The sequence below is a fragment of the Galendromus occidentalis genome, unplaced genomic scaffold, assembly GCF_000255335.2.
Source record: "Galendromus occidentalis unplaced genomic scaffold, Mocc_1.1 scf7180000077458, whole genome shotgun sequence".
In the NCBI taxonomy this organism is placed as follows: Eukaryota; Metazoa; Arthropoda; class Arachnida; order Mesostigmata; family Phytoseiidae; genus Galendromus; species Galendromus occidentalis.
This window is the reverse complement of record NW_003805446.1, coordinates 1-14,674: the sequence shown is the minus strand read 5'-3', so window position 1 is coordinate 14,674 and position 14,674 is coordinate 1. Positions and strand designations below refer to the sequence as shown.

Here is a 14,674-nt window from a genome sequence, read left to right as displayed (position 1 = left end):
CAGTTTACTCGTGGCGACCGGTCTGCTGATAACTTTCCCAATTGATGATGCGGACGCTGGCTGCGGTGCTTCTCCTCGGCGCTCTCGGTTGGTTTCCACAGAGTGGCTATCAATGACGCGAATCTTCGTGGCTCCGGCGACTCACGACGCCTCATAAGGGAGGGCTTATCGGAGAAGGAGTTTTCTGGCCCTGTCTCTGTCGGAAACTCTCCTCTAATTGTAAGTTAAATGCTCCTTCTTGCGAAGCCCACAGTCAAGAGTGCGGGAGATCTCGACCGAAAACCCCGCCCACGCGAATCGTCGGAGGCAGAGACGCTGTCCCGCGCGAATTCCCCTGGCAACTTTCGCTTCAAATAAGGGGTCGGAACAATCGCTGGCACCATGTCTGCGGGGCTTCTGTTTTGTCAGCGACACGAGCCCTCACGGCAGCTCACTGTTACATGGCGAGCGCGAAGTACCGTGTGGTAGGCGGTCTCCACAGTCAGAGAGAAACAGAGAACGAAGACGTTCAAATGTCTGAGGCAAGTAGCTGTTGGTAGGCATCTTGATACCTCAGAATATTCAGAATTATCCCTGAGCACCGTCGCGTCGTCCTTCTCCCATTCCGCCGGCTTTTAGCGGGAGGAATTTACTCTACATGAAAATCGCAGGTATCGGAATTCAAGGTCCACGAGAAATATAACTCGCCCGATGCTCTCATGAATGATATAGCTGTCCTTTCGCTCGCAACTCCCTTCAACATCACGGAGGCCGTGGAACCGGTGTGCCTTCCGTCAAAGGACATGAGAATGGCAGCTGACTCGATGATAACAGTCTCGGGCTGGGGCACCACCAAAGAAGGCGGGACTCCGGCCCAAAGCTTGCTGGCCGTGGACGTCCCTGTTGTCACAGATGCTCAATGCAATGAGATGTACTCGAAGCCGGCATTCGGTATCGCCAGTTTCCTGCCGTTCGATTTCGGCTTGGGCGGGAAGAGTAATATCAAGGAGAGCATGCTCTGCGCAGGATTCAAAGAAGGAGACAAAGATTCCTGTCAAGTAAGTTCTAGAATTCTCCCGTGATTTCACTCGCTTCGGGTCCAGATTGAGGGATCCGCGTCATGGGTCGTCGGAGTCGGGTGGGAGTTCACGGGTTGTCTCTTTGTCTCCCTAATCGAAAGCATAAGCCGCCACTTTCCAGGGAGACTCCGGTGGCCCGGCCGTCAGCAAACAAGAAAGCGGGAATTTCGAGCAAGTAGGAGTGGTTTCTTGGGGCAAGGGCTGCGCAAGGAAAAATACTCCCGGAGTGTACACTGAAGTTCCGTATTTCATCGATTGGATCAACGAACGCATGCAATGAATGTGGAAATAAAGTCCCGAGGGAGCTAGACCTCGATCGACGGGTTCATTTCTTGACGTGGGTCAAACGTAATCATCAGTTACGTCGACAGAGTTCGGAGCCCTCATGATTCCTCCGACTGAGGGGTTGCCGACTAGCTCTTCCGATCGAAGGCTCGCAAGAAGCGTCACGATCGCTCGTCCTCGCAGCGTCGGCGAAAGCATAAATCTCCTTGCATTTGGGAAACATCTCTTCTTATATCGCGGAAATAGAGTTCTGTATGATGGAAACTTGTCTCTCCGATGGATTAACACTCAAACCGCGCGTTGCACGGAGGACCAGGATCTCTCTATATGCTTTAACATTGGCATTTCATTTCAACTTTTATTCTCAGACTGATGGAAGACAAAGGGTGACAACGTTGTACATGATCCCAGCTTTGCTGATGATTCGATCTTCTGCATAAGATGGGGCAAAGTGTTAAGAAATCGTTCTATAGTTGCTCTTTATCAACTCGTGCATTATATGATGATATCGGCAGCTGGACAACCCGATTAGCTTCTTCCTTCGAACATTGAGGTTTGAGATCGACAGCTTACGGTTCAACCGATGAAACACATGACTCCCCGCAAGCAGCGGGGTAAGCCAAAGGATCTAGGTAGCCTTTAACTTCGGCATTTTCTCTCTCTACGTCCTTTTGTCGGAAATTGGGACCGTAGAACCTGCATATGACTTAGATGGGGCTTCCCATGAGAATTTCCCCAGGCACGCACGGACGTCGTCGACACCGCTCCATTTCGGATATCAACACGGCTCCGATCAATCTTCCTGGCGACTTCGCGAGGGTACCCGGGGCTCTGAACAGCATTGAGATGAGTTTCTAAAATCGATATCAAGATGGTCCCAACTCGTTTCTCTCCCAGACTGGATTCACATCAGAAACTCCGGATTCTCGGGGGACCTATGTCCCTGGAAGGAGTTCAAGTGTTGATGATCTTGCTGATTTGATTGATGTTCTCCGGTGTCACGGGGGACTCCGATTCGAGATCGGGTCGGACTTCCGCCATCAGCTGGTCTATCTGCGGATTTCCAGTCTTCTTGCCGCGTCCGATTTCGGACTCGAGCCAGTACGTTGTCATGACACCTTTTCCCTACGGAAATCGAGTCGCGTCAACTACATTCTCGCCAGGGTAATAATCAAGATCCGTCCGAGATTCAGGAGAAGAGGAGACGGCCGACCGGCCGAGAAGCTACGCGCTAACTTCGAACCCGTAGCGAAACTTCGACTTACTTTGACTTGGACGTCACCTCTGAGGGTGGATATGAAGGTTCCAAAAATGTCGAGTATGTCCTTCGATCGTTTACTGATGTGGATTTTCATAGCTGCAAGTAGGCAGTTTCATTGTTCAGCAAGCGTCGATAGAGGCTCCGCTCTTCTCGAGTGGTAATCATCTCGAAAAGTGAGCCACAGCCTGTTGGCCAAGCGTCCAATCTTACGTTCTCCGGTGGTCTCCATGCGCGAGGCAGTGTTCACCGCATCCCCGAACAGGCAGTATTTGGGCATCTTGAGACCAACGACGCCTGCCACGCAAGGCCCAGAATGGATCCCTATTCTCAGTTGGAGTTTTCTCTGAGGCAAGTGCCGTATCTTGAACGTCGTAAGATTGTCCCGCAACATCAAAGCCATGCGAGCAATCTCTCGAACGTGCTCGTTGCCGTTCGGTTGCGGCACACCGGATGCCACAAGGTAAGCATCCCCGATCGTCTCGACCTATCGAAATATCATTTAGCGACCTTTTCAAGGGCCCAGCGCGGATACTATGCATGTGACACGGACTAGTGGGAGTCGTAGAAAAACGACCCCAATCAGCTTGGTGCATGTGGTAAAAGAACGACGGAGTTTGAAATACCTTATACACGTCATGCTGCTCGATGATGGCGTCGAACATCGTGTAGAGGTCATTGAGAAGTTGAACCACCTGCAGCGGCGAACTCTCCGAGGAAAGATTCGTGAAACCGACGATATCGCTGAAGAAGATCGTCACTTCAGAGAACGACTCCGGTTGGACGTGGGAGCCTTTCATTAACTCGTCGGCCACGTATCTGCGGTAAACAACCCGGGTGAAATGAGGACCCTCATCGGAATTTCCGACGATCTTATACATGGTATCCAGTCGTTTCACCGATCTGGTCGCTCGCCATTGGAAAAGTCGAGGAGGCGATAGTAGAGAGTTGTGGGCTTTGAGGACGGGGAACGCTTACTTGGGCAACAGCTGGTACAGGAGTTCATCGGTTCGCTTCTTCTCCTCGATCAAAGACTGAGTTTTCTCCTCGACAATTGATTCCAAGTTATTCGCGTACTGCTCCATGCGTTGCAGGAGATTGTCGAAGAAATTTCTCGAAGACATCCCCCTAAGAAACAAGAACGATCCGATCATTCGTGAGTGTCGGCCCCAAAAACTTATCGTGTTCTATCTCAAAACTATGGAGAACCCACTTGGTGATCTTCTTGATTTTATGTCTGATTTCGGATATCTGAGGCCTGTCGTTCGGATTTTCCGCCCAGCAGTGCTTCATCAGACGCAGTAATTCTTGAGGGCATTCGTCCGCTGATACCTCCGGTCGGAACGGAGGCACAGCACCCATTTTGACGCGGTCCAGAATCTCTGAGAACGATTTTAGCTTAGAGAATGCTCTGTGTGGGTCAGCTTTCATCAAAAGTCCTTCCGAAGCTCGTGATACCTTCGGGTTCGAGATTGGCCTTCGCTCGTCCCAGACGTTCAATTGATTCGAACGGCCCACACCGCGTGATGACTTCTTGGAGTATAATCGCAAAACTGTAGATGTCTCCTTGTTTGGTTCCATTTAGACGAGGGTCTCTGCTGCGTAGGATTTCGGGTGCGGTCCAGAAATAGGTTCCTGTGTCATAGATTCCGAATGAGAGTCAAGGATTTGCTTTCTCCCAAATGATTTCGACTCGCCCAAATGCCTACTAAATGGAGATTATTTTCTGATCAGATCAAAAACCAACTCAGGTTCTTGGTGTCCGGTTCCGGGATTTGTTCGGCGAGGGACGGCATCCCGAAGTCCGTTAGTTTCACGACGAAGCGAGAGTCGATAACACATTTGGTGCTTTTCAGTCGACCATGGAGCCCGATGGTACTGTTGTGGAGGAAGAAAATTCCCTGCGAGAAATTGTGAGCAAGGTATTTCCGGCCTCCCTCGATCCAGCCAAGGCCACCGCTCTCCGAGTCCTTAATGGTTCATTGACCACTACAGCATCGGTAACCGTTGAGCAATCGCGACCGAGCTCAATTGCGAATGTTTGAGCTCTTTCCGACGGGTGAAAACGAGCCTTCTGTCACTCGATGATGTGATCTCATGTTATAGGGCGATAGCGCGAGATTACGTTCGAAAAGTACAAGGTGAGGAAGGGACATTGTTTGCCAACTGGGCACACTCGGAATTTACCACAAATATCTCGCTACAGAGTCACGAAGCTCGTTGCTTCTATAAGCGCAGCTGTTCACATCCTATAGTAGGGAGGGTGGGCGCGGCCTATCGTACTTTTCCGAGAGACCCGCAATCGCCAATTGTGTATCTATTCGTTACGTAATCGCAGAAGCCTGCTTGGGCATTCAGCTCTGTCAGTCGGAGAGATCATTCTTCTCATACATGCATTAAAGAGAAGCTCATTTTGTCTGTGAACGGTGCTGCATGAGTCATAGGTGCAGAATAGATTTTCATGTTTACCTCGACGAGATCGGAAATAATGGAGTATCGAAAGAGCCAGTCGATGTTGATGGATTCGTTCTCTAACATATCCTGGAAGGAAGTCAGAGCCCGATGAACATGTGTGAATGAATGGGATTCATTCGCGAGAGGGGAATGGGCTCTCCGAGAATGTACATAATTTGTTGTGAAATCCTCGAAATGTGCAACGCTTCAACGCTCACCCGAAGACTTCCTCGCATGCAGAGCTCGGTCACAGTCACGAGATTCGGCTCATCGGGGCAGATACCGATGAAGCGGACGAGATTGTCGTGGGTTAGGTCATGAACCTGTCGATTCGAACGTCACCTTGATTGAATCCCGATTCCATCGTTTGAATGTTTTAGGCTTCTCCTCGATTGATTACAATGCCTCCGGAGTTCGTTCACGTTGAATAGAGAAAATGCGTGCGAAATTAATGCCCCCACCTCTTTCATTTCCATTAGGAGTTTTCTGTTTATATGGATCTTCTTCATTTCGAGGGGCTTGACAGCCACGCGGATTTGCTGCGGAGGTTGCGAGAAGGCTCAGAATACTCTCGGGTCAGAAATCTGACTCTCTCCCCCACGTTCTCCCTTATTATAATCTGAGGGCTTCTATATCAGGACTCCCGATTATGCCGAGATTTTTCTTGAACGAACCTTGTAGGTAGCAACACTTATTCCCGAAAGATTGAGGTTGTTCAGCGTGCTGACGTTGGACGTCGATTTGAAATTCGATCGAGACGCCGACTACAAGAATCATATTAGCATAAAATAATGAGAATCGCTCTGATTCTGACCACGACCATCGTGTAATCGAGCGAGTAAGAGCTGAGCTTGCGGACGCACAGCACGACTCGCACGGGCGGCTCGCTCTATCTGTGCTTCGTCTACTCACCGATCGAGTCGCGATCGAATCTCCCTGGGACGGGAGGGAGCTGCGACTTTTGCTGACATTCTTGTCAGGGAAAATGAGGTCTTCATAGCTGATTTTCCACCATGTATCAGCGAGCTGGGATTCGTATTTCACTTTGCGAATTATGATCACCGCTGGGGAAGACGCCAGAAGGATTGTTATACATTTACTAGAAAAAAACTGTCCCTTCAATCCCTAAACATTAACGCAGTAGCACCGAGCCGGAGGTGGGAACTCTCCGCTCCTTTCGGCGCCTAGACTCTGCCGATCTGGATAATCACCCAGAATGACGGAGAATAGCACTATGGCCGAAAATCCTGATGTGAGAGAAATGATCAGATTGCGGCTAAAGTTATCTCTGCAGTCCGGATGATCGCCTCTGAAGCCGCAACGCGGCACATCCAAAGGGCTTCCTCGCGGGAATATGAATTCCCTCCCCAGTATCATGTCGTATTTTCGGATGGTCCCCAAGAAACGAGCCACAGCCTGAAATACAGGCCTGAGCCATTACGCTGGAATTCAGACGGACCAATCCTCTGCGGCGTCGAGCCTCATCGCGCGTCGGGTTCTCACCTGGAATCCCAAGCGGGGATCCCGCCAGACTTGGAGAATGTAGTCAGCTTCCCGATCGCCGTTGTTATCCAACGTGAGATTTCCGATGAAATTGATACTTGATTGTTCGGCTTGGGGGAAGAGAGAGAGGGGATTCAGGCGGTCTGAACACTTATCGAATAAACTTTCGTAAGGAAAAAAATCTTTTCCCGAGCTGATGCTTTTGCTCTCGGATCACTCACCCCCAGTCAAAGAGCGATTCCAGAAATTACGGACGATGGCCCGTCCGTCGAAAGGACTGCCCCTGTCGGCGAGCGTCTCGTTCAGACACAAGGCATATAACATCACGCAATCATAGAATGCAGCCACAACCGGAGTGATTTCATCCTGGAAACCACCTGTCGCATGAGACCAACAAAGAAAAAGGTGGAGCACAGCGATATGCGGAAATTAATACAGCTTGGTCGACATGCATTTTCCGTGTCAGACCGGCGAGTTCAACACCCTGGCGGGGAATCGTACGAGCTTAGACAGAGTTTAAGGCACACCTTCCGAACGATTTCGGTGAGTCCGTATTTTCTCATGTTGGCGGTCATGAAGGCGATCAGGTCGTTCCTGAAGATTCGTTTGAAGCGATCCGTCTCCGGGACCATGGCACTGACGACCATCACATGGTTGAACATTTCTTTGACTTTCTGCAATCGGCACACGGGGCTAGTCGAAAAGGTATATCTCGGCAAGCCTCTGCTAACGGAGTCGCTCTTTTAGACGTCAAACATGTCGGATGAGAACGAGCTTTGCATGGATGAGATCATTCAATGCATTGATGAATGAAATGTGATGATTTGAAAGGTCATACGGAGAGTTAAAGTTTTTGTCACGTCTCTACTCACGATGATGTTGTTGTCGTAATCTTCGTTCAGGACTTTCGTCAAATTGTTCCCCGGAGCGTCGCCGAGCAAGTTCACGTTCACAAATATGAATTCCCCATCGTTCATTCCTAATTGGTGACCAGCGAGTAGGACACGGCGGAGGATGTCGGCCTTACAAAGAATCAGGAAGATTCTCGCTTTGTCTTTAGCAACGCGCATTTTTTTCGAGATGAGCTCCATTGAATCAGAACCATTGAAGAGCACTTTTTCCGGGTAGACTTCATGGTTCTCTCCTGACTCGCCCATCAGCTTCTGGGACGCTAGGAGTTTTTCGAGCGAAATCGCAGTATTGGCATCGGTCGTAGACGACTCGTCTACCAGGATGACGACATGATGCCAAGTGAACTCCTTGAGAATTTTGAGAAGGAAGAGACCTATACGATCCACGGAATATGACATCCTGGTCAGGGTACTATAAATATCTTTCCTCACAAAACGTTCATCGATGCCACCTGCTGTGTACGAGGGCACATTCCAGAATGCGGCCATTCGAGCTACGTGATCGAGTGCTATTTCGCAGCCAGGTCCGATGAATGCGCTCACGTTGTGTGTATAGTATAACTGGGCGGCTAGGCCACCAATCATATTTCGGTCGCAGCCTTCGTTCGATATCCTTGCGACGTGATCGAACCTAATCGTCGAGCTGAACTTCCGGTTCACCTCTCGAATCGCCATTTCGATTGCTGGAACGACAACTTTTGCGTCGAATGTCTGCTCGGCGTTATTCGTGAAGATCGAAGCGACCGTCGCCTTGAAGATCCCCGGTGGAGGGTCAGAGTCCGACACTTCGTCGACGGCTAGGAGAGCGACTTGATCCGTCGGATGGTTTAAGGACATTTCGAACTGAAATGGAAGATAGGCGACGTCATGCCAGGCCCGGTCGGCTAATGACGATATGAGGCTCCGAGTCCACAGAGAGATCTGTATAATTCTCAGGGTGAAATTGCGTGCCCGTTGTCCCACGCCCTTGAGCTCAATGATCTGGTCAAACTTCCTTTGTCGCGGCGTGAATCGCGTTCTGATCGACGGGGAAAAATAACGTCCTTTGACACCTACGGCCTAAGTGCCAACGAGCATTCACGTCACCAGCGGATTCGTTCACGATTCCGTACAAGCTCGATATTATGCAACTACTGCACTCAGGCTGCATCGCTTGGTTTCCAAGCTCACGGGGTGTCGACCCCCCCGACGAGAGCTCACTTTCGACGTCACCATCACAATAATTACCGACCGGAGGTCGACGTTGGCTCTCACAATCAGATGGGAAGATCAGACCGGAGTTTCCTCCATTCTTCTAGTGAAGCACGCTGCAACCTACCGCGGTGCGTTCGAGGGTTGATTTATGGAGTTGTGCCGCAAGGAAGAAGGCATGAACAAGAACCATGCCAAGCGCCATGGCGCAGCTTGCTGAGCGGCTGTCCAAAACCTTTCCGTGGGCCGATCAAGTCCTTATATATATTTCGGACCCGGGCTAGGACGGACAGACAAGAGAATTGTGGTCGCGTGAAACAATCACTTCGAAGTTGTACTTGATAATTATTGTCTCTGCCGCACTGTCCGGTATGACCTGATGAACTTGGATCGATCGGGAGCCGACAGGCTCATAGTTTTTGTCGATTCCATCCTTTCTACAGCAGCTACTCACGAGAGCACTGCGAGGATGAACTAACAATTTACTACTCTCTATGAAGTCGAGTGACCTCGGATCCCGCGGCGGTTCCGTTGCGGCTCCGTTCGGGAACTCCCACCGATCATTGATGAGGGGAAGTCTGAATGGAGCAACCCATTAAATGCCAGGATTAACCCGGAGACGAGGAATCCACGGACAAAACCACCTGATCCATGAATATTCTCCATCGTCTGAATGATCAGATAGATGGATCTCTCTGCGGATTTTGCCCAAGTCCAAGGCGAGCTAATAATCAAGTCGCCGGATTCGCGGGGTCGCAAGGGAGAATAGGTCGAGGCCTTGCTCAGTGATGACCCGGGATTCGCCGTGAACAACGTTCTGGAACGTATCCGAAGCCGAGTCCGCCTCAGAATTCGCCAAACATCGGAGCGGCCACCCCCTCTTCCCATGTTTCCAGCCCTCGCGGAAACCCTTGCGGATTTGAGTCGTCCCGTAAACTGAGCTGTAAGTCGAACTGATAGACGATCTGAAATTGAGCCAGATTGAGAGGGGGAGTCATGTGGATCCCGGGCTAACAGAAGCATTGGAGGCTTTCGTCATCCGACTTGGCGCCATTCGGGAGGGTCCGATCGACGAAAATTCACGGAGCATGCAGGGGTATTATGGAAAACCGATCGATAAGGGAAGAATAGGCGCGATGACAGGAGAGATCCTGACCTTTCTTTCCATCAAAATCCTATAGCTCGGAAGCAGTGCTTCTCAAGTTTCGGATCGTTGAGACCGCCAATCCATAGCAGCTTTTGGAGAAAGTCGCTCTGAAATTCCTCTCACTGAACAGTTGCACGTCTCTCTTTGAAGCGTTCGGTGTCCTTTCGAGGTGACAGGCGGGAGCCTCTGTCTTTTCGGAAAGGAAGATCTCTCCATGTGAGTGGTGGGGTTCAAGATGTGTTCTGTTCCATCCGTCGCCCCACGCTCTTCGTCCGACTCCTTGCTCTGCTCTCAGCCGGATATCACGCGATACTCTCCGAGGGAACTCCGGCGAATTCTTGATCTGGTCCGGGTGTCCCCGGTGATTACGTTGTGAGCTCCCCGTACAGGCTCACCGCCGCCGACCCGACTCGTTTCAGGGATGCTTTGAAATATAAATTCGTATCTTACCGGAACAGAAAAAACAGCACTCAGAGCTTGTTCGGGGAAACGGGGAAACTCTTCGTTCAGCGAGGATTTTTCATAAACGAATAGACCTGCCCGGGACACCTCATTTGGCCGCATCCGTTCGATCGCGGGATATGCTGCCATGAGACCGGTCTATTGTGTACCGACACAGTTTCGCCGCAGGATCATTCAGCCTCGGTGGTTTTGTTAGAGGGGATCAGGACTATCCAAGATCAGGAAGGTATCGGAATTACCTCCCAAGCTGCCGAAACCAGAATTGAACGTTCCGAACAGCGCCATACTAGCCCCATCGAAATGATTACTCTCGTTTTCGGCTCTGGACTTCATATAATTTGTTCTCGCTGAGCTCGGCGTGTTCTCTTGACGGCTGTCATTCACTTTTTACGCGCTACCTTGAAAATTGGGGACGTTCCACCTGAGGAGAATGTCCTTTCACAAGTCCGAGCTTCAACTCTCGCTGGAAATCGAAGCGCTCGCTTACTCGACTTGAGTCTCCGCGGGGAATCGAATCCTTCATGAGCTGGAGGGCCACAGGCTTATTATTCATCTAGGATAATAAATCCGTATCACGTATCTCGACCACTCAGCCGACCTACTCGCAGGTGGATTCAACATTCAACAGCTGAAGTTTTTCGAGATGGGGCCCCAACACAGGAGTCTTAGGCTTAAGAACCTTCCCTTCGACTCACATCTGCTCTGAAATGATTCGAAGGGAGCAAAACGAGCCCGCACGGTCAGGAATCATTCGGGGCCGATGCCCGCAGTCGCGACCTGAAGGCCGTGGCCGAATGGAGTGCTCCCCGCAATGACCAAAAAGATCACGATTCGCAGAGCAATCAGAATTTTCTCACACGATTTTCGATGGTCAGATTCCAGAATGGGAGTAAACGCAAGATCTCCAATATTCCTCCGTGTGGATGTGATTAATGCATCGGCTCCAGGATGCGGTCTGGACGAGTCGGTGGATCGGATTTTTCGAAGAGGTGGAATAAAGCCAGATTTGTCCGAGCAAGATCGGAATGCTTATTTCGAAGCAGTAATCTACGCCTGAGACAACATCAGCCGCATGTATCGGACAGCCTCCAGGGAAACCGCCTGAGAATCGACGAAGGAAGACGTTCTTCCCGAATCATGTTCTTCTTACTCTACACGGCCCAGAACGGTGTGCCTGAATCGACTGAATAAGCTGACACCGCGCGTCGGATCCGAGGGGTATCGTCTCTAGATGAAATCGCTTTGCTCGCCTCAGAGTCCGGTGGGGAGGAGATCGACGATCGGTCTCTTCTGATGAGATGCAGTCCCCCCGGCTCTCTCGGGCCGTTCGAATGGAGTGCTTCGTCGAAGCACAGTACACTGATCATCGTCCGTCGTAGCTCGCGCCTCTATTCTCGCTCGATGAAACGGAGTTTGAGGTGATCGCCCGTCAGGGGGGTTAGCCCTCGGCTAAACAATCACAAGCCCGGCTAAACAATCACCGGAAGAGAATGGAGCGTTTCTCGAGGGGTGGTCGAGACTCTTGGACTCCCTCATAATGCAAGAGATGAAGGTCCGGACGTAGGGCCATTCACCTCATGCTCCAACGGTCTTCCCGATAGAACTCCCCGCTTCCGCTTTGCCCGGTAATTTCTCATCTGAGATCCGAACGATCAGTCATGGAAGGGGGGGCGGACTTCAATTGAGTCGTATGCGGTCATCTCCTCTGTCATTCTTCCAGAGCGCATGATCGGATCCGTAGATCATCAAGGCGGACCCCGAACCGCCGCGGGTTTTCGCCGAAGTCAGCGACCCGACCGCTGCTCTTCGTAGACGATTCAACCCACCAGTCGAGCACGATGGATTGATTTCTTCAGGACAGTCTAATCCACGCCGACGTCAGAATCAACGGCGGCCAACTCCATAGAAATATCTCTGGTAGCGGTTACCCGGGTATCAATAAATGTAGAAACCACGTCAGGCTCGAACCGTGGAAACAGCTCGGCTTCCGCCTAGAATTGAATGAAGAAACTCGGATGAACCACCACTTGTGGAGTCGCTTGATGGGTTAGGGGGAAAATGAGAATCTTGGGAACCCGTGGACGGGCTCGCGTCTCCATAAAAAAATCATGAAAATGCCCTTCCCTGACATGTAAAGCATCCTCGATATGTATTTGTTATCTTCGTTGCTGATCGGCGCTTTTCATCCACAATCTGAACTCGGGTCAGAAAACATCCGGAGAAGATGCATAATAGAATGTATCCAGGAGACAACATGGCTTGAGCGACATCGAGCTCTGATCGTCATAGTATGAGGACTGCTCAGATATAATATTGGCTGAAATGCTCGACAGGGATTTTGATTCAGCGACGATAGAACTGAACTCCAACAGGAACGAGCGCCCTCAGAAGTATCTTTGATCGATGAACCGGCGCGTTAAATTGGATGACCTACGAACTGCATTCATAGACTTGATGCATTGCTTGCATTCGAGATCGATTCCGTGCTTCTCGGTATAATAAGTTCGCTATATTTTCCCAGAAAGCCCGACTGTATCCTCTCATACACCTATGTAGATACATTGGTACCTTCAAATCCAAACCGACCATGGGAGATGTGGAAGTTCCCGCTGTACGAAAAATCAGATCTTTCCGCGTGTCGGATGGACGACAAACTCCCGTTTCGGGCTTCTGCCGCCGCTCCAATAATTCCATTTTGGCTCTCATGAACTCATCCCATACTCGAACAAGCGGAAAATGACAAACATACCCACCTGACCATGCGTGGGAAACATATGCGTTCTGCAGTCAACTCGTCCCATATAGCCGGTTCTTTATGTTAAGCCGCTGGAGGAAACCATGATTCTCAGAAGCTGTTCTAAAATACTCCAGGTCCACCCACTTGAGGTGATGAACTGTGTTCTGAGACCGAGGATACGGATTGAGTATCCATGTGCGTCAGCTGAATTCGAAACCGATTGATTGATTGGTTCATTGTTCATGAAGCCATTGATCGAATCAAGACTGAAAGTCATACATCGGGGGTCACCCATGCCGGCACACTTCCCGTCTGAGCCGTCCCATCGGCTCGAGTCGGGTGGGTTCGACCCGAGACCGCTCCGGGACTGCACGCTCGAACCGGTCCGGGCGAGTCCCGAGAAACTCCCATCAGGAGCGCGGGGAACGCTTTACGGTCCTTGTGATGCTTGCACCGTAAGATCTCAGCTGCTCCAACGTGCGTGAATACATCTGAAGCCGCCCACGATGACCTTGCGTGGCATGGCGGCGCGGCGGCGTCGTCCGGGGAGAGCTGCCCGTCATCTGAGTGGATCGCTGAAGTCAGATAAAAGGGAGCCTGACGAGGAGTCAGTAGAGATCGACGCATGCGCTGTAACTGCTTCGACTAAGACCTCCTTCCTTAGAGTGAGACTTCGTAGTGCAGTTTGCAAACGCTTTTCGGCAGTGCATATCTTCTAGTGGTCAGCAAAACATGGATTTCCTCCACGGGTGAGTTTCGCGATCTCTGTCGATCAACTTCGGACCTTAAGTCTCAGCCTAAAGTAGCCGGCATCATGGGTTATCCATGGACTCGATGAATTTGCGGTATGGTTCCCGTTATGCAGAATAAGGCTGGGAAACCTCTTGTCAAGTTGTACAAAATTTTCGGCAGAGCTTCTTCGCAACATTACAAGAGACGACTCATTTTCTGAGTCCAATGAACTTTTGTGGAACCGAGTACGTCGAATGAATTCGGAAAAGACTGAGCGGCCCCCTTTTTTTCATATAGCTGGCCGCTCGCGCTGTGGCTAAATCGATGTTCTTATGTGGGACTTCCAGCTAGGAGAGCGACTCTGTCTTGCAAACTCGAACTGAGCCTCGAATCGATTGGTTTCGGTCATCCGCGCTGACGGCACACAGTCTTGCTTGAGAGCCATGACCTGGGAGCCGGCTGCTCGGTATTCCATAAGAATATCGGACAATAGCATGACTCACCGGTGTATCGTTGGTTTCTTTCTCCGATTCAAATCCTCAATTCAAAGCTCTTCGCGCTCCTCTGATTGTCGCATTCCCGACTGCATCCGGGTCTGTTTGTTCTGGATTCCTCAGGACAGTACAGAGTGGAGCTTCGCTGAGGCTTTAGGCCCGAAGAGCCTCTTGAGGGGGCTCGACGAATTGCCGTGTGAAGTCCCGGATCTAAGGGCATGAAAAACAGCGTGTGATACAACCACACCGATCTAAGCATAAGAGGGAGATTTGAATTCACGAGGAATCAGGTGAGCCTGCTCCTTGGTTGGCCGATTGCATCAATAAGCTGAGCTTCATATGACTGGAAAAACAACTCGGACAGTTTTCGGAATGAGCGATCTGCTCGACTCGCGTGGACCGACCGGAGAATACGCTACCATAAACTTATTCTCTTCTTAAT

The 14,674-nt window shown here is 50.6% G+C and overlaps 2 protein-coding genes across 2 annotated transcripts; one reads left to right on the top strand and one right to left on the bottom strand.

Annotated features, from left to right (window-relative positions):
• LOC100907945 (trypsin-1) lies at positions 1 to 1,338 on the top strand. Its single transcript, XM_003744028.1, has 4 exons — positions 1 to 87; positions 247 to 521; positions 651 to 1,037; positions 1,180 to 1,338. Exons 1-4 carry the CDS (start codon positions 45 to 47, stop codon positions 1,336 to 1,338), a joined length of 864 nt encoding a protein of 287 aa, XP_003744076.1. The 5' UTR covers positions 1 to 44.
• A 959-nt stretch (positions 1,339 to 2,297) lies between these two features.
• On the bottom strand, positions 2,298 to 8,865 carry LOC100907805 (atrial natriuretic peptide receptor 1-like). The gene is made up of 19 exons (XM_018639783.2): positions 8,788 to 8,865; positions 7,431 to 8,312; positions 7,064 to 7,232; positions 6,780 to 6,935; positions 6,559 to 6,668; positions 6,267 to 6,471; positions 5,968 to 6,119; positions 5,730 to 5,819; positions 5,517 to 5,594; positions 5,274 to 5,378; positions 5,071 to 5,142; positions 4,349 to 4,502; positions 4,060 to 4,236; positions 3,815 to 3,983; positions 3,580 to 3,729; positions 3,228 to 3,420; positions 2,815 to 3,088; positions 2,609 to 2,700; positions 2,298 to 2,468 (listed from the first exon to the last, which is right to left on the bottom strand). The coding sequence occupies exons 1-19, from the start codon at positions 8,863 to 8,865 to the stop codon at positions 2,298 to 2,300; spliced, it is 3,477 nt and encodes a 1,158-aa protein (XP_018495299.2).
• Positions 8,866 to 14,674: the final 5,809 nt, after the last annotated feature.

Bases quoted from the DNA above. Each gene is read 5' to 3' on its own strand.
- LOC100907945 (XM_003744028.1), top strand. From the start codon at position 45: ATGATGCGGACGCTGGCTGCGGTGCTTCTCCTCGGCGCTCTCG. The intron at 88-246 runs GTTGGTTTCCAC...CTTCTTGCGAAG, and splicing joins GCTTCTCCTCGGCGCTCTCG to CCCACAGTCAAGAGTGCGGG. The intron at 522-650 runs GCAAGTAGCTGT...TGAAAATCGCAG, and splicing joins AAGACGTTCAAATGTCTGAG to GTATCGGAATTCAAGGTCCA.
- LOC100907805 (XM_018639783.2), bottom strand. From the start codon at position 8,865: ATGGCGCTTGGCATGGTTCTTGTTCATGCCTTCTTCCTTGCGGCACAA. The intron at 5,143-5,273 runs GTGAGCGTTGAA...ACTTCCTTCCAG, and splicing joins GCATGCGAGGAAGTCTTCGG to GATATGTTAGAGAACGAATC. The intron at 2,469-2,608 runs GTAAGTCGAAGT...CGATTTCCGTAG, and splicing joins GAGGTGACGTCCAAGTCAAA to GGAAAAGGTGTCATGACAAC.